The sequence below is a fragment of the Herpailurus yagouaroundi genome, unplaced genomic scaffold (assembly GCF_014898765.1).
Source record: "Herpailurus yagouaroundi ecotype Mexico unplaced genomic scaffold, PumYag 77, whole genome shotgun sequence".
NCBI lineage: Eukaryota > Metazoa > Chordata > Mammalia > Carnivora > Felidae > Herpailurus > Herpailurus yagouaroundi.
Window position 1 is genome coordinate 25,601,604 of NW_024412388.1, and position 21,707 is coordinate 25,623,310.

General features: G+C 45.5%; 1 protein-coding gene across 1 annotated transcript in view; it reads right to left on the reverse strand.

The window, feature by feature from the left end:
* CSMD2 (CUB and Sushi multiple domains 2) overlaps positions 1-21,707 on the reverse strand; it is a 553,689-nt gene that overhangs the window by 91,139 nt on the left and 440,843 nt on the right. The window contains exons 38-44 of the mRNA XM_040455784.1: positions 21,337-21,455; positions 20,749-20,818; positions 18,646-18,762; positions 15,571-15,780; positions 10,095-10,283; positions 7,675-7,852; positions 6,143-6,288 (exon numbers count right to left, since the gene is read on the reverse strand). Of these exons, the coding sequence (XP_040311718.1) occupies positions 6,143-6,288; positions 7,675-7,852; positions 10,095-10,283; positions 15,571-15,780; positions 18,646-18,762; positions 20,749-20,818; positions 21,337-21,455 (1,029 nt within the window). The remainder of the gene's footprint in view (positions 1-6,142; positions 6,289-7,674; positions 7,853-10,094; positions 10,284-15,570; positions 15,781-18,645; positions 18,763-20,748; positions 20,819-21,336; positions 21,456-21,707) is intronic.

Consider the following 21,707-nt stretch of genomic DNA (forward strand, 5'->3'; position numbering starts at 1 on the left):
AAAGTATGAGCATCTCCTACTGAACATCAATAATCTATTCTTGGAAATCAGACGTTCCATGTAAAGATGCTAAGTAGGTGCCTAACTTCCAGAAAAAAAATCAGTAACAAGAAATCCTCACTTAAACACAGCCTGAGTGTTTAATATATTGTGGTTACTAGTTTGATTGGGGTAGATTTCCCATTATGTTAAAAAGAATTACACATTTCTGGGGCGCCTGGGTGGCGCAGTTGGTTAAGCGCCCGACTTCAGCCAGGTCACGATCTCGCGGCCCGTGAGTTCGAGCCCCGCGTCAGGCTCTGGGCTGATGGCTCAGAGCCTGGAGCCTGCTTCCGATTCTGTGTCTCCCTCTCTCTCTGCCTCTCCCCCGTTCATGCTCTGTCTCTCTCTGTCCCAAAAATAAATAAACGTTGAAAAAAAATTAAAAAAAAAAAAGAATTACACATTTCTGCTCAATGCAGAAAGCTGGTGGAATACTGAAAAACAAAAAAATGAAAATTCCCCAAGTCCCACCACCACCAGGCATAACCACCGTTAGCCTTTTGGTGCATGACCTTCGGTCTTTTACAGACAACCCCTCCTCCTCCCAGAGCACACACTACATCTACCATGTTATTGTTAAAGAACTCAAGGGCAGGGAGGACATTTGGACTCCTCTGTTTCACTTTGTCCTTACTTCCCTTGCTCCTTGGGGGTGAAGCCCTGATACAGCTTAATCAGATTCCAGTATAGGTTAACATGTTAACTGGTGGGGAGGGCTCATTGCTTTACGACAAGTGGTAGCCAGCTCAGCAACAGCCATTGTGGGTCACTGCATATTGTACCCTCTTATGGATTCTTTCTGGACATACTCTTTTCCATTCTATTAGGTGTGCTGGGCTGGCCTTTCATATGAAGCTTTTAAAGCCAAGTTAGTATATGAAGAGACATGTGGGCAGAGAGAGAAAATCCCAAGCAGGTGCCATGCTGTGAGCATGGAGCCTGATGTGGGGCTCTATCCCATGAACTGTGAGATCATGACCTAAGCTGAAATCAAGAGTTGACGCTCAACCGACTGAGCCACACAGGTGCCCTGGATTGTTTCTAATTTATCAGTTTTAAGTCACAGTTCAAGGAATATCTTTATATACGTATCTTTACACAATTCCCGGAAATAGGATTGGTGGGTCCTAGATCATTATTAATTAGAAATCTTGGCTGTAAGTAACACAAATCAACTCAGGGTAAGAATACGTGAAAAACAAAAAGCCTCTCAGAGAGGAGAGAATGCGAATGTGGATTTGTATATAGGCTTCATAAAGGTGGAGGACAAGGAACTGGGGTCCACCAGGAACCCAGGAAACCTTCCCCACATGTCTTGGTCACTTTCTTTCCACAAATCAGAACTTTCTATTTCTCGGTCTACAAGGACAGGAGAAGACAGGCAATCCAGGCCACTTGGATTTATATCGTCCCTCTTCTGCAGATGAATCTAGAATCTCTTTGGTTCAACTTCAAGTTCCCGAGAGAGGACACCTGATTCCCTCTGCTGGAGTCAGGTCAGGGCCCACCTATGGTTCAAGCCACTGTGGCTGGGGTTGGCGGTGGACACAGAGTGGGGTAGAATATACAAACATAGTTGACAATTGCCCATGTGAGAGAGGCAGCTAAGGAGATCATTACGGGCTCTGCAGACAACCAAAAATGTTTGACTGTGGTTGATCACACTGTGTATAGCTTTTTGATATGCATTTTCACACTGCCCACCACCAAGGGAGCATCTTCCTGCAATCTTCCCATCAGGATTATCATTTTAAACATTATAACAGGCTATTCTCTAATATTAAGAGCCTACTTTTTCCATTTAATGCTTTTTGCTTTGAAGGCTACTCTTTGATTGCTATTGTTGTTTGTATTTGCCAAATACATCACTACCCATCCTTTTATGTTCAAACTGTCACTGTACCTTAGTAGTGTTCCCGGATGGAAAATATAGCTAAATTTTATTTAACCTAATCTAAGAGTCTTTGCGTTTTTCATAGGGAATTGGGCTTTGATAAATTTGTATTTGCCATAGTAACGGAACGATTTTATTTTATTGTTTAATTCTGCACTGTCTGTATCTTTGTTCCTATAGTTTCCATTGTTTTCCACCTTTTGTATATGAGCTATGTTTTGCTTACTTTTTTTCTTTCAGTGATTTAAAAGTGCTATAACCTATTTTCAACTTCTTAGTGACTAAAATATATACTCAGAACCCTGATTTTTCTAATTATCAAAGTTAGGAATTGAATAATATCTACTGATTCTACCCCCATGAGAGAAAAGGATATTTCCTTTCTCCTATACCTCTTCTAACTACTTGGGTATTTGTTAATATGAAATGATTTCTTAAAAATTTTAAAGAATTATTTGTATTCTGTTTGGAATCTATGTTTTCAATTATTATTGCTTAAATCTGTGGTTAGCTAGTTAGTGCTTCCATTTTAATCTTTCATACAACTTCTCTGAATTGAGTTATTGGTTCATTCCTCAGTGGATGGCTACATCCTTGAGGAACAATTCAAATTGAGATGTGGGGGACAATGATTTTAAGCTCTTGGATGTCTGCAGATGACTGTCTCTTGCCTTCACATGTGACGTTCCCAAGTGTCTTCTTCCTTAAACATCTATAAAAATGCCTCTTTTATTTTCTGGAATTGAATGCCAAGAATAATTAGGCACAGGATTGTTGATTTTGGCTCCTTGTAGTTAACTTTCTCAGCCTGGATTCTGGTAGACTTCTTCTACCCTTCAGCCTTGAGATTTGAAAAACTTGCCAGGCTGGTTTTGATTTTTCCTGGTATGTAGTGAGCTCTTTTGTTCTATACGCACAGTTTTTCTCTCATCTCAGAAGAGTTTTATTTTATTATTCCTATTCCATCTGGCTCTTTTTGTCATAGATACTTTTTAATCAGTATGTTCTTTGTTTACTGGATCTATTTGCCATTGTCTCCTCTATAATTTTCAAATATTTGCTCACTTTCTTCTTTGTGTTGGGCTTTTATTCCACATCTCTGAACTGTTTTTCTGCACTGTTGATTCTGCTCTTTGTTGATTCTTATGCCAATTTAATTGTGCTGCTACATTTGTTTTAAAAAATTTTTTTTATTATCTAGCTCCCCTTGCAAATAAAAATTTTAATTTGAAACTATCACAAAGGTATAAGAAAAGTTGGCAGCATCGTACAAAAAACATTTTTCATGCACCAGAAGAAAATGACCGACATTATGCTCCATAACCACAGAATATTTTAGTGTGCATTTCCAACAAACAAGCACATTACCCTGAAAAACCACATACAAGCACTAAAAGCAGGAAATTACCTCTGACATGGTACTTCCAACTAGTCACCATGTCCACTAGTGTTTTACCACTTGCCCTAGTAAAATCCTTAATAGCAAAATGATCCAGTTCAGAATCATACACTGTATTTCGTTGTCATGTCCTTTTATTCTGGAAGAGTCCCAAAGTCTTTCCTTGACCTTCATGGCTTTTACACTTTTGAAGATTCTATGGCAGTTAATTGCTAGTCTGTAATACTATTTTACATTACCCTCACTTTACGTTTGACACATTCCTCATAGCTGGATTCAAGTTGTGCATCTTTATGGGACTATCACAGAGGGGATGCTGGGTTCTTCTCTTTGTACCCAGTCTGGTGGGGTATGATTTCAGTTTGTCCTGTTAGCCATGATGCTCACCTGGATCACTTAATTAAGGTGCTGTCCTCCAGGCTTCTCCACTCTAAAGCTGTTCTTTTTTCCCTTTGTGATTATCGTGTGAGGAGATAGTTTGAAGGTATGGAAATATTCTGTTCCTCATAATATTTAATTAACTGTTTAACTAACTTATACCTGTTTGGATATACATGGTGTCCTGGTTTATTCAATCAGCTACAGTTTGTTACCAATATTAATTCCTTGGATGCTCAAATTATCCCCATTATGGTCACTGGGAGCCCCTTCAAGCCCGTGTCTATGTCCCTCTGTCACGTCTGCATCATTCCTTGAGTAGTTCCTTGCTTTCTGCCATAAAATGTTCCAGGCTCATCTTGTACTTTCTCCGCCTCAGTCCTGGAGTCAGCATTTCTTTAAGGTGTTTTGGTCCATTCAAGTGAAAATGCTATTGGAAACCAGTAACTGGAGCTAGATGTGTTCATTGCTATTGAGGAGTCATTACTTCAAAGCCCTTTTAGTGGAAAGAGTTAAGGGATGTATGTACATGTACACACCCACATTCACACCCTCATTTCCTTCTATATCTGTATGTACATATTGAAAACCATAGCTCACATTGATACCTCCAATTCCAACCCAATTCCCTGGGTATATTCCAGTTTTTGTTCTTTCCATATTTCTAACCCTCTTCTCTTTCAGTGAGACACCTGTTGTCCTTGATATATTCACTTATTTGATCAGTCACCTGTAGGGAACTGAGTTCCCATCTCTCCTGCCACAGCCCCCTTACATGAATACCCTACTCACTGCATCCCCCACCCCAGACTCTGATGGGTCCTCAGTGTGGATACCCTCCTCATTCTGCTGGGGCTCCTACCCCACATGGATGTTCCTTCCATTTGCTCAGAGCCTGGACACCCCATGCCAGCCTTGTCCCTGGGCAGCGTGGACTCCCTCTCCCCTCTGACACCCCAGCCTGGCTCACGCCCTGAAGGCATGGATGTCACTTTGCTTCGTCCCATTTAACAGCTTTAGGACTGAATTGTTCAGGAAGGGAAGACATTTAGCTCCCCTTTTATTTATCTCTTATTTGGAGATCTCTTATTTGGAGTCCACATTGTCTAGACTTCTATGCTTTCCAAAATTTACTTCTATTTCCTAAACTATATGTTTTCAAGGGCATTTTTCTCTGCAATTCAAATCCTATTTTCTCATTAAAAAATACTGCAGAATCTTGTTCATAGGTCTCTTTAAAGTACTTGTCTTTTATACTTATTAGTCCTTATATGGGAAGGAATTTATTTAGAGCTAATATTTGCCTACAGAAAGGCAGACATTCTTTCCCCCACACCAGTCCTGCTCCCCAATCTCCATGTCTACCTCCCTCTTTTTCTTTAGTTCTTGTCTCAGATATCGCTTCTCAACAGGTTTTCCACAATTATTCTACATGAAGCAGAGTTCCCCACCTTTCATTTGCTATCTTATTTGTTTCCTTCATAGCAACTTATTACAAATTGCAAAGATTTTATTTGTCTGCTTATTGGTTTGTTATCTCTGTCTCCTTGGAGGAAGAAAGCTCTATGGGGAGCAGGCATTTCACAGAGCAGGAATCATGAATAGTCAATGAAGATATGAAAGGATGCTCACCTCATCATTAACATAAGAGTGAAATGCTATTTCATGAATCCACCAGATTGGCAAAAATTTTAAAATCTGATAAAACCCAGTGTTTGCAAGATGGAGCCAGGAATAAAGTCAAGCTTTCCTGATTTCCAGTTCAAATATATGTAATGCTCTGCAAACTGTAATATGGAGGATTATTCTATAGATGGACATAAGCCCACAGAGAACTTTCTATAAGTTTTTCTCTGCTATATCCACTATAACAAAAATGAGGAAGTATCCGGGTCCGCAACTTGGGGCTCTCAGAAGAAAACTGGCTGCCAATAAGGACAAACCTACCCTGAATTGTTCATGCTCCTCCTGCTTGAATTCTCCATGACTTCACTTGTGCACAGCACTTCCTGTGAGGTCAACAGAAGCCCTGGATTCCAGCGGAGTGGGACAGCCCTCTAGAGGGTGCCAAGGGACAAGCTGGGGCACAAGTAAGTGGAAAACCCAGCCAGTGAGTGGATGTGAACCAGCTGGGTGAGAAGCCTCATCCTGCTGCCTCTAAGCTTGGATTTGGCACCAAGGGTCAGCATCATGTGCCTCTCTGCCCTAGAGTGTGTGTGAAGGAGGAAAACTTACAAGTATGGAGCCCTGTGCTGGGAGATTTCACATAGGTGAATACATGGAAGTCTTATAACTCCAAGGACACTGAGGCTGAGAAGCTATGTAACTCATTCAGAATCACACAATTGTGAATAGTGGAGCCAGGGGTCAAGTGCAGCCCTGATTCAAGAGCGTAGTGCCCCTCTTTCACACCAGGCTTCCATACTGACCAGAGAAGGCTATGGCGAAGATCCCACCCATAGCCGCATCACGGTGGAACTTGAGCAGGACCTGGTTGGATGAACTGTGCACTGTTTTCTTGGCCAAGCTTCGGCTGAAGACTCCAAGCTGTGGAGCTGTCTGCTGAGGCCCATCCCTGCACATAGGAAAGAAGGTGCTGGCATGTCATGAGTTACCACGGCTGCCTGCTCCACCCGGTTCCATCAGTGGCCCTCAAAGAGACCTGGAGTGGGAGGCTGTGACTCTTCTTGTGCTTGACACTGTCTTTCTCCAATGTCCTGTAGACCTCCCTCTAATCTCTCCCAACTCAGTCTGCTGACAAAGCTGATAGAGCCAGCAAGGCTCACACTGACTCCTCATTCACCTGATTCTTCACCAGCCCAGCCTCCATAATGGGCTTGGGGGCAACAGTCTCACCCAAGAAGCCACTGGAGCCACTGGGCAGGGATGCAGGTCTTATCACAGGTTCTCTGAGACTGAACAGCAGTAGGATGGGGCTGAGGAAGAGCTGCAGGAAGCTCATGTTACTATCCATGCCAGCCCCACTTCCTTGTCCCCAAGCAGAGATATCCCCAGTTGTCCTTCTAGGCAAAGGATTCCTTCCCTGGAAATGTATCTAGTCCCTCCTATCTGTTCTTAGCCATAGCCTGGAAAGGAAACTGGAAATTAATCCAGGGCAGTCTGATTATGGTTATCCAGCCCTGGGAATTTGGGCAAGAGAATCCCACGATCCCCTGCTGATTCCCAGAATGGCAGTAACTCCCAAACAAAAGAATTTTTAAATTATATATTTGTCCAAAGATCCGGTGGTTTGGAAAGGACTGTCTAGGAGACTACACTTATTGATTAATAATTCATTTTCCCATTTTAATATTCATTCAAGATATTCTAACTCTCACTCAGTGTGGAATCGTCAATTTGGTAACCAGTAAGCCACATGTGGCTGTTTACATTTAATTAAAATTAAATAAAGTTTAAAAGTCAGTTCCTCAGTCACTCTAGTCACATTCAAGTACTCAGTGGTCACCTGTAGCTGGTGGCTATGGTACTGGACAGCACAGATACAGAATGTTTCCATTACTGCTGAATGTTGTGTTGGACAATACTGGTTCAGCAGGAGATGATCAGTGGGACTTCACAGAATTCTACCCCCAAACTGTCGCCAGTCTGGGTAGCTTATGTTAGGTAAATGTAGGATTTTGGTTTGGACTCTGGAAAAACTGAGAAAAGTTTGTGTAGCTATGACCATTCCTATTCATACACCTACCCACTTGTCCTCTGACCCCGAGGTGGGACTCCAGGTTGGAAATCACTGCCCTGCCATTCCTCTCCCTTCCAGGAGTCACAAAAGGTAATTTGAAGCTGAGCCCTCATTAACTACGTTTATTTGAAAGCCAGGAGGTGGACGACCACTTAAAACCATGCAGCTCTTGGTTTTCTAAACAAAGAAATGAGTAACCCCAGTTTAGAGCCCAATTAAAACCCCTTTCTAATTGGCTGTCGACATGGCAGCTGGCCCTACCAGACAGTGATGAAGTCTCCAGAGGGTTCTGTCTGCAGCAGGCTGAGGTTGAGGCGGACGCCATGACCAATGGGCACGGTGATCAGCCAGACACAGTCCTGGGAGCTGGAGTATGGACTGGGGAAGCCCGGGGAGTACACAGTGCCATTGGAAGAGGTGATGTTCCCACCACAGGGGACTGCCAGGGAAGGGACACAAACACAGATGAGTGTGGGAGATCACCCCCCACCTGAAAATTCAGATGACTTCCTTACAAAGTGTAGGCACCCAGCACAAATTATCCTGCTCAGGGAGGTCAGGAGTCATGGGGAGACGTGATGGGGCTGCAGATGACCATGTGTGGTTTTCCCTATTGGTCCTAGCACACCACTCCTCATCTGGCCCCTGACCTTCAGAGCACATGCCTCTGGGGGCCAGCCTCAGCCCCTGGCCTCTCTCTTCTTCTTGTGGATGAGACCAGCCCAGAAGGAAGGACCCACTGGAGCTCTCCCCTCTCCCTTCCTAGGAATGGAGAGGAGGAAAGAATTCAGAGTCAGGGCTGTAGTTCTTTTGCTGGGATGAACTAGGAAATTATGGGAGTATTCCTCTCTCTCTCTTTATTTGCTTCAAGATTCTTAGAGTGGTACATTTGGTCTTGACCAAGAGATGTGGATTCTTGTAGTGAAGACCAAAGTTGGGTTCAAATCATGGCTAAACCATTTATTGGCTGGATGGCCCTAGACATTAGTCTAGACTCTTTCGTCACCTGTGAAATGGGAATAAGGGTATCCCCATGTAGCACTGTGGTGGTGGTTCCATAAACTGAGGCAAGTAAAATATCCAGCTTGGTACTCAGATCACAGAGAAGGCATTTGCTGCATAGATATGATCTTCTATCCCTATTTTTCTGTCCCTTGAAAGTAACACCCAATTTTAGGTTCACTCTGATGTAGGCTTTGGGTAAGGGGATGAAGAGGCCATGAAGTCTCCATAATGTTCTGATTCAGTCACCAGGGAGGAGAAAAAAGGGCAAAAAACCAAACATACATACAAACACCCCCTGGTCCAGACTAATGAGTACATGTGGCTGGCATGAGGCAACAAGCAGACATCTGGATGGGGGCAGACCAAAGTGAAGAGAAAGAATCCCAATGCCTCTAGAAGGAAGATACGGTTCCTGTGAATGCACATGCATCCTGAAAGGGGTATGCATGGACACACCCCCTTTCCTACACATACTGGACATCCACTCAGTGTCAGTGTCAGGCGCAGCCTGGGGAAATGAAGGGGAGCAAGGATACTGTGGCACCTGGTTTTGCTCTGTAGCACTCACAGCCCACTGGGATACAGCTAAGTAGATTGGTGTTTACAGCATAGGGTGGAACACGCTGTCAACACGGAATGCCATGGGAACAACTGGAGGACCCCTCCTCTGGTCTTGTGAGGGTGGGCAAGGATTCTTGGTATTATTTCCATTTAGACTCAGACCTGAGGGATGACAAGGCTAAGTAGACAAGGCAAGAGAGGAGAGTGATGTTCTATGAGGGAGGGACAGCATGTATTAAGAACCAGAGGCAAGAGAACAGGGCACACTGGGATGACTGCAAGTATTTCAGCTTCAGACATAAAATCTGCGAGCGTGGAGAATCCTGGGGGGTATGCAGGGACCAGGCCCTGAGGGACATGGTGCGCTACCTAAAAGAGTTTGGAATTTACCCCAAGAGAGATGAGGATGCCTTGCTGGCTTCTGAGCAGGGGAGTGTCTGGAGTATGTTGATGGTTTTGAAAATGCACACTGGCTACACTCGGAAAAATGGATTGAGGAGGGCAAGACTGAAGGCTGGGAGACCAGTGAGGAGCCTCATCAAAGTGGTGGCCTGGATTAAGGCAGAGGCAGTAGATAGAGAGAAGTGGATGCATTTGAAAGGTAATCAGGATGTAGAATTATCAAGACTTGGTGAATAAGTCAGATGGGGGAGAGGGAGGGGCCCAAATAAGGGCCAAGTAACCAGGTGACTAAAGGTGCCCTTCACTAGATGGATTTCCATTGAATGACAGAAAAACGATGCCTTTAATATCTAATATATTAGGATTTAGGTGCCTCTGGATAAGTGAAGCTCTTTAAAACGTTTTTGGATATACAAGTGTAGATCTCAGGAAAGAGATAAAGATTACAGAGTCTTCCCTTCTGATGGGTTGGGTTTCCCAAGGGTTGAGTAGGTATTCCCTTGGCTGTGGCCCACATTTCTTCCAGGTCCTCCCAAGGTTGGCCCAGAGGTCTGTGCCTAGGACTCTTTGCCCAGACAGGCTGGGTTCTTTCCATATGAAAACAGGATGGACAAGTTTTTCCTGGACTCCCCAGCATGGGTGCTTCCATGGGGCATGGGAGTACTCTGATCAGTCTCCTTAGGAGGAGTCACTATGGATGAGGAGGGACATACCTTCACACCTGGGTAGGGGGTGGTCCCAATTCCGGTTGGTGCCATGTTGACATGTGAGGACGGGGTGGCCCATCAGTTGATATCCTGGCAGGCACTCGAAGGTCACTGATTGTCCAACATTGTAGCCAGCTCCCCTCACAATGCCATTGGCAAACGGCTCTGGGTCTGGGCACTCTTGAAGTTCATAGGCTGGAAAAGATCAGGAGAGAAGGTTACTTTATTCTCTTTGGACATTTTCCCCTCAACCAGAATATAGGAGCAGCAGAAAGTAAGCATAATGGTGAAGCACCAAGACTTGGACTCCGATGGACCTTTGTCATTTACTAGTTGTTGGCTTTGGGTAAGACGTTTAATTTTTCTCTGCCTCTGTTTTCCTATTTAGAAAATGGTTATTGTGAGGATTAAGTGGGATATTATATGCATAGCTCTGTGTACAGTATGGCACATAGTAAGAGCTAAATAAATGTTATCTGTTATTACTGTCTCCATGGGAGAAAAAGGTTTAGGGAAGACAATGCTAGGTTGAACCCTTATTCATTGAGTACCTGCTTGGGGCCAGGCATTGACCTTGGTTCTTTCATGTGGATCATCTCATTTAATCCTGACAACCATGTTCTAGATCACAAACAAAGGAAGCAGTCAGGGGAGGACTTGAGTGGGGTCTTTCTGACTCTGAGAAACTAGAACCTTTCAAGATGGAGGGAACTTGGCAGGAGTAAGTCAATCTTGTGACTAGAAGAAAAGCTTGTCAGAGGGAATTGTTAGATAAAAAGGAATATGTGTGACTGTAATACAAAAAAGTCCCTCCAAAGAGCAAGAAAGCGACTTCCTTGAGAATAGGTGAGTCCAACTCAAAAGGAGATACCTTGATGGAAGTACTGGAGGCCTGTCCCAACAGGGAGGGGTTGCAGAGGGGTTTACTGAGCATGTGCACAGAGCATAGACTCTGATTAATTGGATCCACAGGAAAAAGAACAGCTGTTGTGTCCGGAATCAGGCCCACCCTACACAGGAAACTGGCAGTGGGGTAGACAGAGCTTTCCACAGTGGAAATTCTCAGTGGGAGTTGAGATCAAATGAATGCTCCATGGAAGTGGATGAATTCATTACATGTAATAACAACATAAATAACAATGATCACGAAGCTGACATTTTCAGAGCCCTCCTTCTGGGATGGTGACTATGTTGTGTATTTCCAGTCAACATCTTCCTGAGGGAGGCCTCGGTGGGAGGAACCGGGCAGGTTTCACTGGGAAATCATTGAGGTAATTGCCTGTGTCAAAAAATGGAGCGGCTGTGGTGGGAGGGGGTGGCTGGTCAGCCAAAGAAGACACGTGGCCCTGGCAGTAGCAAGGGGTACTGGGCAATTTGGCAAATGAAGGTTAGTAGAAGCAGGGAGCCTGTTGCCCAGTGAGGTGACTGAATGAATGGACTGGGTCTCTATAGAAAAGCCTCAGTGGGAACTTGTGGACCCAGCAATGGTGAGGAGCCAGAAAAGAGTGGCTTCACATCAGAAGCTAGGAGCAGCCAGAGGGAGAGTCTCTTATAGGAACTTTCTCACGTGGAAGGAGCTGGGCTTTTCAGAAAGAGAGACAGTACTTGGACTGCTTTCAAAAATCTCAGAGCCTGTTCTAGCAGAAGAAGCTTCAAAGAGAGAGGTTGGGCCTATAGGCAGAAATGAACCCAAAGAGTGATTAGCTCTCCTAAAGAAGCACTCCTCAGGGAGAGCAGCTGGGTTTGCCCCACAGGGAGACACTATGGTGGGAACAGATACAGTTTTTAAAACAACTTTTTAAAGTTTATTTATTTTGAGAGACAGGGAGGGAGCGCACATGGGAGGGGCAGAGAAAGAGGGAGACACAGAATCCGAAGCAGGCTCCAGGCTCTGAGCTGTCGGCACAGAGCCCGACACGGGGTTGGCGGGGGGGGGGGGGGCGGGAGGGGCTTGAACTCCTGAGCCATGAGATCATGACCTGAGCCGAAGTCGGACACTTAGCTGACTGAGCCACCCAGGCGCCCCAAGAAGTTTTAATGAAATAAGCTTAGCTTGTCACACTGAGAGACCCAGTAAGAGTGGCTTATGCTGTTAGTAAAAATTTTATGGGAATACTACCTGAGAGGAGAAAGGAAAACTCTAGCCTAGGAAGTTCAGAGTATCTAACAGAAGGAATTTTGAGAAAGAGCAAGGAGTTGGATTTCTTCAAAGAAAGTCGTGGGACCACAAAGACCGGGGCCTGCTTGACAGAATGCCTCTCAGTGGGGACAGATGGCTCTTTTAGAAACAGGTCTTTTCATAAAGGAAAAACCTGGGGTGAGTGGTCAGAGACTGTGTACAAGGTACAGCTCCATGGGGCTAAGGAGGGCGTAGGTGGAGAATGTGGGCCCTATTTGGGCCTGTCATAAATTAGGAGGCCTTGGTGGGAGGACCTGGGTCTCTGGCACTAGAGACAACCCAGTCTGAGTGGTTGGGGCCATCACAAATGAGAAGCCTAAAGAAAGTCGAGGTCAAATCTGAAGGGAAGCAGCTGCTCTGACACTAACTAACAGTGGGCCTTGTTAAGTCTAGTCATAAGAGGAGGCATCGTTAGGTCTGTGGGGCTTAGGCAGGCACTGAGGGAGTAGCTGGGCCTGTGACTTGAGGGAAGCCTCAAGAGGAACATCCACCAAGTCATGAAGGTAAAATGGGAGGAGGTAGGCCCACCATCTTTGGGCCTCTCACACAGTTGGAGCCACTCCTGGTGGAGGTGTTGGGCCTCTGAATGCATACTTAGAACCCCCCTGCCCTATGCCTTGCTTCCCCCCAACAAGGGGAAATCCTCAGTGGACTGGGCTTCTGAACACACGAAGCTCCAGTGTGAGTGATGCGTACACCACAAGAGGGCTGCTGGCCACGTGTTGGCCTGTGTCTCAGAAGCTCAGGTGGGAGTGAGAGGGACTGAGCTTGAGACCAGGGCTCTGTGGAAGTAGTAGGTCTCTTCTACGGGGAGATGTCAATGAAGTCGGAGGGACTCAGGGGCACAACTTTTATAGGGGCAAGTGGGCTTATCACATGGGGAACTCAGTGAGTGTCTGGTGCCATCATGTGGACCCAGTGGGCAGGGCTATGTCTGTCACAGGGGTGAAGGCACAACGTGTGTGGCAGGCCCCAGGGGAGCCGTCCCTGTCACAATGGTAGTGTCATCAATACTTGCATTTATCCAACAGGAGAAGCCTCAGGAAGAGCACTTGGGCCTGTCAGAGGTGTTATGGGTTGAATTGTGCCCCCTGCCCAAATTCCTATGTTGAAGTCCTAACCTCTAACACCTCAGAACGTGACCTTATTTGGAGAGAGGGTCTTTGACTATCTTTACCCAAATTAAAATGAGGTCATTAGGGTGGGCTCTAGTCCAATATAACTGATGTCCTTATACAACAGGGAGATTTGGAGACATACAGGGATGTGAAGCCAGAGATGGGGGTGATATTTTTACAAGCCAAGGAATTCCAGATTGCCAGCAAACCACCAGAGGCGAGGACAGAGGCCTGGAACAGATTCACCCTCACAGCCCTCAGAAGAAATCAATCCTGAAGACACCTTGATCTCTGGACTTGTCAGTCTCCAGAGCTGTGAGGGAATAAGTGTCTGTTGTTGAAGTCCCCTACTCCTACCTCCCACTCTGTGGTACTTTGTTACAGCAGCCCTGGCAAACGAAGACACAGGGGAAACCTGAGAGAGACACGCGTGTGTCCCAGAGGGTAGCGCTGATCATGTGACAGAATGTGGCCGTCTGATGTGTCATGACCCATTTGACAGCTCACGCCCCCACTGAAGCCGTGTGCCCTTGACAGGTACATGTGCTCTTGGTTAGGGCCAGCCTCTGTGATGAGCTCACACACAGCTTCCTGGGGTGGGGCAGCTTTCCTCCTACCAAGGAGGCCAGCACTCTCTGGGTGAGAAACACAGCATCTCCCTGCCACTTCATGGGTGTGAGAAGCCCAGCTCCTCCTCCCGAGGTGTCCCAGGTGGTGGCAAGCCCAGCCACACTCCCTGGCGTTCCTTCTAAGGAGGCAGTGCCTGTGTAACCGGCCCAACTGTGCCCACCTTGTAGAATACCCCTTTCCCTAAATGACAAGCCTGAATCCATGGTCAGTATTCATCTCTGACAAGGGATGAAAAAGTCTAATATCAGAGTGTTATGTATATAGACCATTCTATATATTTATATAGGAAACACAACCAAAGAACTCACGAAACATCACATATTTTCACAGGTACATATAACATATGTTATATGTTTCCATGTCAACACATGGAAAAAGATCCAGAAAGATCATATTAAAACAACAGTGATTACTTCTGGGGAATGGGCCTGGAGTTGGAGGCTGTAGACAAGGAAGGCTTGGCCTTACCCACAAGGCTTTAATTTCTTCCTTCCTTCCTTTCATCCTTCCTCCCTCCCTTTCTTTTTAACAAGGTGAGTGTGTTTGTGAACTGCTTATATAATTAAAAAATCAACTTTAAAAAAGAAAACTGCAAAACAGCACTTATAGTATGATACAATTTTGGATATAATATAATGATATAGTTACATCAATATATGTACAGAAAAAAATGGGGCTTTCGTTGGTATCTCTGCATGGTGGGGTTGGAGATGTGATTATGGGAGAATTTTGTCCTTCAGTGATGTACTCACAAAAACATCTGTAACGTTTTAATTTTTTTATAAGCATGTATAAGATTGGAACAAAGTCCAAAATTATGAAAAAAAAGTCAAAAGAATCTGGAAAAAGAGGTTAGAACAAATGGTTCATCCAGTCGCACTAGGGCAGCATCTGAGGGACAAGTTGGGCCCATCTAGGGCTGCTGTGTATAGCTACACAGATTGAGCGCAGTCTGCACAGCCACAGATAAGGGCCCCTCACTCAGGAAAGCCTGGGTTGGAGAGGAGGGGGCTTGTTCCAGGAAAAGCATACCAGGAGGGGTGGGGCCTATAACAGGATTTCACCTCGGCAAGGTAGAGCCCCAGTGAGCATGGTCAGGAAACCCTCAGTAGGAGTCAACGGGCTTGTCTCATTGTGAAGGCTCAGTGGGCGCTCCAGGGTTGTTACCAGAATCCTCTGTCATGTGATAGGAGCTTTGCTGAGGCAATTGGGCTTGACACACAGGAGAGGACCCAGAGGGACTAAGTAAGCCTACCAAGGCTGAGGGGAAGTGGCTGGCTGGACGTTCAGGGATGCCTGATGGGAAAGCTCAGGGAAAATTGTCAGCCATTGGGCCTGTAGCCCTGGAAGAGGCTTGCCAAAGGAGATTAGATATCTTCATGGGGCCACAGAGACATGCCACCAAAAGGAAGCCTTCATAGATAGGCCTGCCCCCCCCCCCACCCCTCAGCCCTTCTTGTGTTCTTTTTTTCCCCTACGTGGAAGGCTGGGAAGATGGTGGCTATGGGTAAGAGAAGGGGTTGGACAGGAGCAAACGGACACTCCCTGTCTTTACCTTGATACTCCAGCTTGAATCCTGGCCGGTTCTGGGAGTGGTCACTGTGGAAATACACAGTGGTCTCGTGGGACGTGGAGAGCAAGGAGCCTGGAAGCTCGCTTCCACTGAATCTGCCCATCATGCGGCTGGTCTCGTAGGGGCCATTCCGGATTTCTATGAAGTCGTGGTTGGGCTCAGTGGAGAAGTTCAGGAACTGGATGTGAGCTCCTGGGAGCAAGACAGAGGCAGACAGTGTCCAAAGCAATAGAGTCCTGCTTCAAACATGCGGCCTCATGGAAGCTTGTCCTGCCAGACCTCATGCATCCCTACTACCGGCTTCCCACCCAACCAAGATTCCCAGAACACAACTCTGGGAGTTACTGTCCATTCCAGTCTTTTGTCTTGAGGCAGGATTCAACTTAAAAATATATTATTCACTCAGAATAAAGGGCACTGGTCATTCCAGAGCTCTATCCCTAGTCCATTTTATTGAAAACAAAGCTCAGGGCTAATATTTGACTTGTGGTTCATAAGCCTACTATTAGTATAAAGATAGCTTTGCTAAAATAAACTTTTTACTTAAAAATACCACCACTTAAAAATGACTATATCCAATCAAAAGACATGAACTCCATCATACTGGTATCTTCTCGAACACTTAGGATAATTCAGAAATTAGAAGAATACATTATCAGTGAAGTTTATACCCAGGGATCTTACTGGATTAATCAAGATCTCCTAACCACTTGACAGGTTGAATGGATCTAATTAAGCGCTTGACTTACATATTAATATACTCTGCAGAATGGAGGTGGGAAGATTGACATTTGTTTACTGGTGAGATTTCTCAAAATTAGATTACCATTAAAAATGATATTGAAGACATATATTTACTAAGCAAATAGGAAAATGTCCACTATGTTAATTGTGAAAATCGGACTGCAAAGTAGCACGCATTATGTAATTCTAATTTTGGTATTAAAAAACTGGAAGAATGTTCACTGATTCACTAATAATATTTACTGAGCATCTGCCATACATCAGGGCTGCACTAGGCACTGCACAGGGATAAACAAGAACTACCAGGTCCTTGTCTTCACAGCGGTTCCGTTCTAATGGCGAGGAATAAGTTGTCAGCGATTATCTCTGCATGGTGGGGTTACAGATGGATTCTAATCCTTAAAATGTTCTTTTCTGTACTTTCCAAGTTTTGTAGAATGGACACACATACGTGATTTTTTTTTTTTTTGCGTCTAATTATTTAAATAGAATAAAGACTTGACTTATAACATTGAGGACCCTTCATGTCTCCTGCTCTCTCCCATTCTTTCTTCCCTTAATAGAAGGCCACTCTCATGAATTGGAAAGATATCTTTCAGTTCATGTTTTTAGATTCTTAAATATTTGTCTGATTTATTTGTCTTGAACATTTACATAAGTGTTGTTATGCTGTGCATATAGTTTTGTAAACTTTTTTTGCTCAATATTGTCTTTTTCAAGGTCTATCCTTGTTGATATATAAAGTTCATTGGTTTTAACTACATATTAATTAATTCCACTTTATGAATTATCCAACTACATTATTCACTGCTCTAATAATGCACATGCAGACTGTTTTCAAAATATGGAGTTTGACAATGATCACTTTTGTCAAACTTTTGGACATGTCGTCTGCAGCCCATCCATCATCCCAACACTGTGGGCAGCATGTCCATTGAAGGGGCTCTTCAAGGATTCCAGGATTTCTGAATTGAATGGGCTTGGAAAGAACTGGGCATGACCACTGCCATCTAGTGGTAGAAGCTTGTAAATTCAGAGGCTCTTTACACAATGAAACCAGGTGCCATATTAGGGTGGGCGCTGGAGTCCAACCTTCACTTGAAAGCAAGGTCTTCTGTGATTGGACCCTGCAGGGGGCTTATAAGCAGAGGCCGAATAAGCACCCAGGCCTTTGAGATAGAGAGCTCTGGTGGCTGAACATCAGGACTTACAGAGAACAATGACGTACCTCTCATTTAAACTTCCATTTTCCTTTGGATGCTGCATTCCCTCCATCCTTCTATCATCTGAGATTCTCGTGGCCATGTCTGGATGCAGAGCTATAAGGTCTCCTAGCTCCTCTTCCCCCATTGTCTAAAATCTGGAGTTTCCCAAGGCTGCTTAAGTCCTCACCGTTTTGAACCCTGATCACCCGTCCCCAGGTTCCTCCAGAAGATGGTTCTAAATACAAGACTCCATCCTCTGAAGGTTCACCAACCTCTTTCCTCCTCTGAGAACAGATTTGAAGTAGGTCAACTGGATCCCTTTCTCCTGAAAGCCCCTTCTCCATCATAAGACCTACTCTAGGCTGAACAGTAAAGGACGCAAAGAGGTGGCCTTGATTCCTGAGGTCACAGAGTGGGAGAGCGCAGGCCGAAGCAGGAGAAATCCCCTCAGGACATTTTGTCCCCTAGGAGCAGGGCAGTGACTCAGGCAAGATGATCCATTAGTTCCACGTCAACACAAATCATTTACCTCTCCAACAGAGATGTTGGGGTTAAATTATATTCCCAGTCAGGAATGAATCATCAGCAATTAAATTTTGTACCCAGACCGATGTCCTCCACACCCCGTCAACCCCCGTGCCTGGCATACTCCATCTCCACACACACACAAAATCTCCCAATCTTTAAGACCAGCCAGAATGTGCGTATAAAGAATGCAAACTCTATATCATATTGACCTTGGCTGTATAATTTAATTAGGATGAGAAATGGGATATTGAAGTTAAAAGCACAACTTGAGGTCCAGTCTCTGTAAAAGATTTTTTTCTTTTTCAACCATCCCTGAGTAATTTCTCATTCCACAGTCCTGAATTTTAGCTTACTACTCAAATAATAATGATAATGGCCATCCCTAAGATTATTTTCTCTATGTTTTATGTGCCCAAAGTGTTCATTTCTACCATTCTTAACTGATGTTCACAATCGTATGAGAGGTCAAACAGATGAGGAAATAGAGAGGCAGAGTGCTATACTGTCTTGGCCAAGGTTATGCTGAACGGTTGCAGGGAATGGTTACTTGACGCACTGGGGCCTGGGCATGGAGACTTACCAAAGCCCACAGGCAGCGCTATTTTCCAAGAGCAGTCCATGTTGCTGGGGTAGTTGCCTGGGAAGCCAGGGCTCAGGATCACCCCTTCCATCTCTTCCACTGTCCCCCCACACTGTGCTGTGACAATGAGACCAGATAGAAGGTTAGGACAGCATGGAGCCATGTCAGTGTTTGGATGTTCCCTTAGAGCAGCAGCTTTTTTAACCATTCCCAAGTCACAAATGCCTTTGAGAATCCAAAGGAATCTACAGGTTATCTCTTTACACAGCTGCAGACTTGGGCAAAACTGAGAACATGTGTAAGTGCAGAAAGGGTGGCTCAGCATCCCGGCACCGCCCAATGGTCCACAAACCCAAATTATGACTTTTGACCTTGAGCATGCCCTTCGCAGGTCAGTTCCCTTAGTAAGGTCATGCAGCAAAAGCGGTCTGCTCCAAGAGCAGTGTGACCATTTCTTACACTATGCCTCAAATCTCCCTCTATCATTGTCCAATCAACTCTCCCAAGACTGAAGAGAAAGGAGGAAGGAAGGGGACTAGCATGCACTGAGTCCCCACTCTGTGCCAGGCACCATGCCAAACTCTTTACAAATATACATTCCATGGGGTTGGGTGGCCCTACTAGGTGCCCACCCTCAGACTCTGCCCTCTGCCCTCAACCAAAGTGATTGTGATTAGCATTCCATGGGGAACCAATCATGAGGGGCTGGGGCACCTGACACTCTAAACAAGGCGACTTCACCTGCAGATGCAGGGCTGGAGCATAAATACAGCCTGGTCAGTTGACAACCATTCTCTTCTTTCACATCTTTCAGGAAACAGTCATGCAGCTTCAAGCGACTAGCTTGTTATGGGAGCCAGAGAAAGAGGTGGAGGGGAGGGATCTGCAGTGTCTAAGCAAAGGCATTTTGGGGAGAGGGTGACAAACAGGCCCGAATGCAACAGTGTCCGGGTTCAGAGTTGGGGGGCTCTGGCGCTGACTGCCTGGCTCACAATCCCAATGCTTTCACTTCCTGTGTGACTCTGGGCACGTTCTAAACCCTTTCAAACCCCAGTTTCCCTCATCTGTAAAATGGAGCCAATTACAGCACCTATGTCACAGGATTGTCATTAAGTTACAACAGAAAGGACTTTGTGTCACTTGGAACGGTGGCTGGTGCACACAGTAAACTGGCGACAGCTACTCTATGGCCTGTAGCTGCTGTTACCATGAGTGGTTTCCTTGGCAAGAACTTTGTAATATGTAATGGGGAGAAGTGCCTCTCCTGGGCCAGTCACATTTCTGACTGCTGAGCAGGTGACCAAACCCTGCACCCTGGTGATATCACAGAGGGGAAATGCCATTATGCCCAAATGATGCTCTCTCCACTCACTTTGCTTCTTATCCCAAGGTCAGCCTTGATTTGCACTTTACATGGGCTGGGCATCAGAGAAAAGTAGGTTTCCATTCCTAATGGTGCCAGTCACTTTCTAATCCTAAAAGCCTTAGTTTTCTTTCTTTTTTTTCTTAGTTTTCTTATTTGCAAAATGAGGGCAATGATACCTCCTCTGAAGAGCTGCTGTGAGGAAGCTCGTAGCACAGTGACGTGCATGTAATAGATGCTCAATAAATGTCACGTTCCCTCTCCCTCACCCTGACTAGAAGCTTCAGAGACCTTGTCTTTTCTTGTATCCATGGATCTCTTCATCATTGCTTAGCACAGGGTAAGAAACCCAACCAAGCTAAGTTCTTGTTTCACATGTAACCCTCCACATTTTTTATTAGTGGATTTTATCTGTCTGTCCCATGAAAAGTCATAGGGGAAGGGCTCAATTGCCCAGGGGTTCCATTCAGGCTTTGGTCAATTATCTGGAATCTGAATGGTCATCATCGTGTTTTCAAATGGGCAAGTCTCCTGTGATTTTTCTATTGGGTGGGTGAAGGTTTGCAGAAGTCATGACCCCCTTGAAGAGCTGCCCATCAGCCGAAAACTACTGTCTTTGCACAGACTCAGAATACCAATCTGTCTTTTGATTTGAACTTGATCCCAACGATATGTCACTGAGCTCAAATCCCTGGTAGAAAATGGGTATGAATGAATGGAAAAGGTCGGGGCTCTCTTACCAATACAGAGTGGCGGAGGGTAGTTCCAGCGGCGCACGGTTCCAGGCATGCAGGAGATGTGGGCGTGGCCCTGGAGGAATCAGGAACAGGGATGGGCTGATTGCCCCCGTGGGCACAATTGTATGTACAACCCAGAAGAGGGGGTTTGTTCAGGGGCCTTGCGTTGAGGAACAAGATACACAAAGATACACAAACCCTCTGTGGGGTGGGATGAGGCAGAGGGTGAGAGACTTTGGGGAAGGATGCTTATTAACAGCCATTACTAAAGAATTCTCATTACTAAAGGTTCCTTGTGAGACTCCTTTAATTACTAGATTCCCTCATGGCCTTCAAAGGAAGATTAAATTTTCCTGAAGTCTAATCGAACCAAAACTTTGCAGGAACACATTCTGAGGCTGGCTTGTGCTAAATCGCCAAAATCAGCAAAGCTCATCTTTTGCATGAACAGCTCTGGGAAAGGACAATGGTCCCTGGGGACCTCAGGGTCTTTCCCCTGTTCTTTGGTGACTGCAGCTAGGCTGGCATGAGGCTGGTCCAACACATCTCAGGGGATACCCGTTTCCTGACCTGGGTGTTGAGGGGAGGTACCTGGAGGGCATATCCCGGCTCACACTGGAAAGAGACCACATCGTTCACCAAGTAGCGCTCGCCGGTCTTCACCCCATTACTGGGCACAGTGGGTTCTGGACAGCTGCTCAGGCCCACAGCTAGACGAGACAGAGGCAAACCGAAAGGAGAATGGACAAGCCCGGCAGGTCAGTGCACAGGTAGGCAGAGGGTGATGCTGGCAGCAGGGAGGAGAAAGGGCTCTAATTTGTGCTTTCTCTGCTCTTAGCCTCTAGGCCAGTGCTAACCCTCAGAGCGCACAGAGAAAGTCAGAATATTTATATGGCTCAGAGGCTGGACAGAGGCTCCTTGGGGCAGGCAGGCGTCCCGGGGGCCATGTGGCTGCCCCCTGG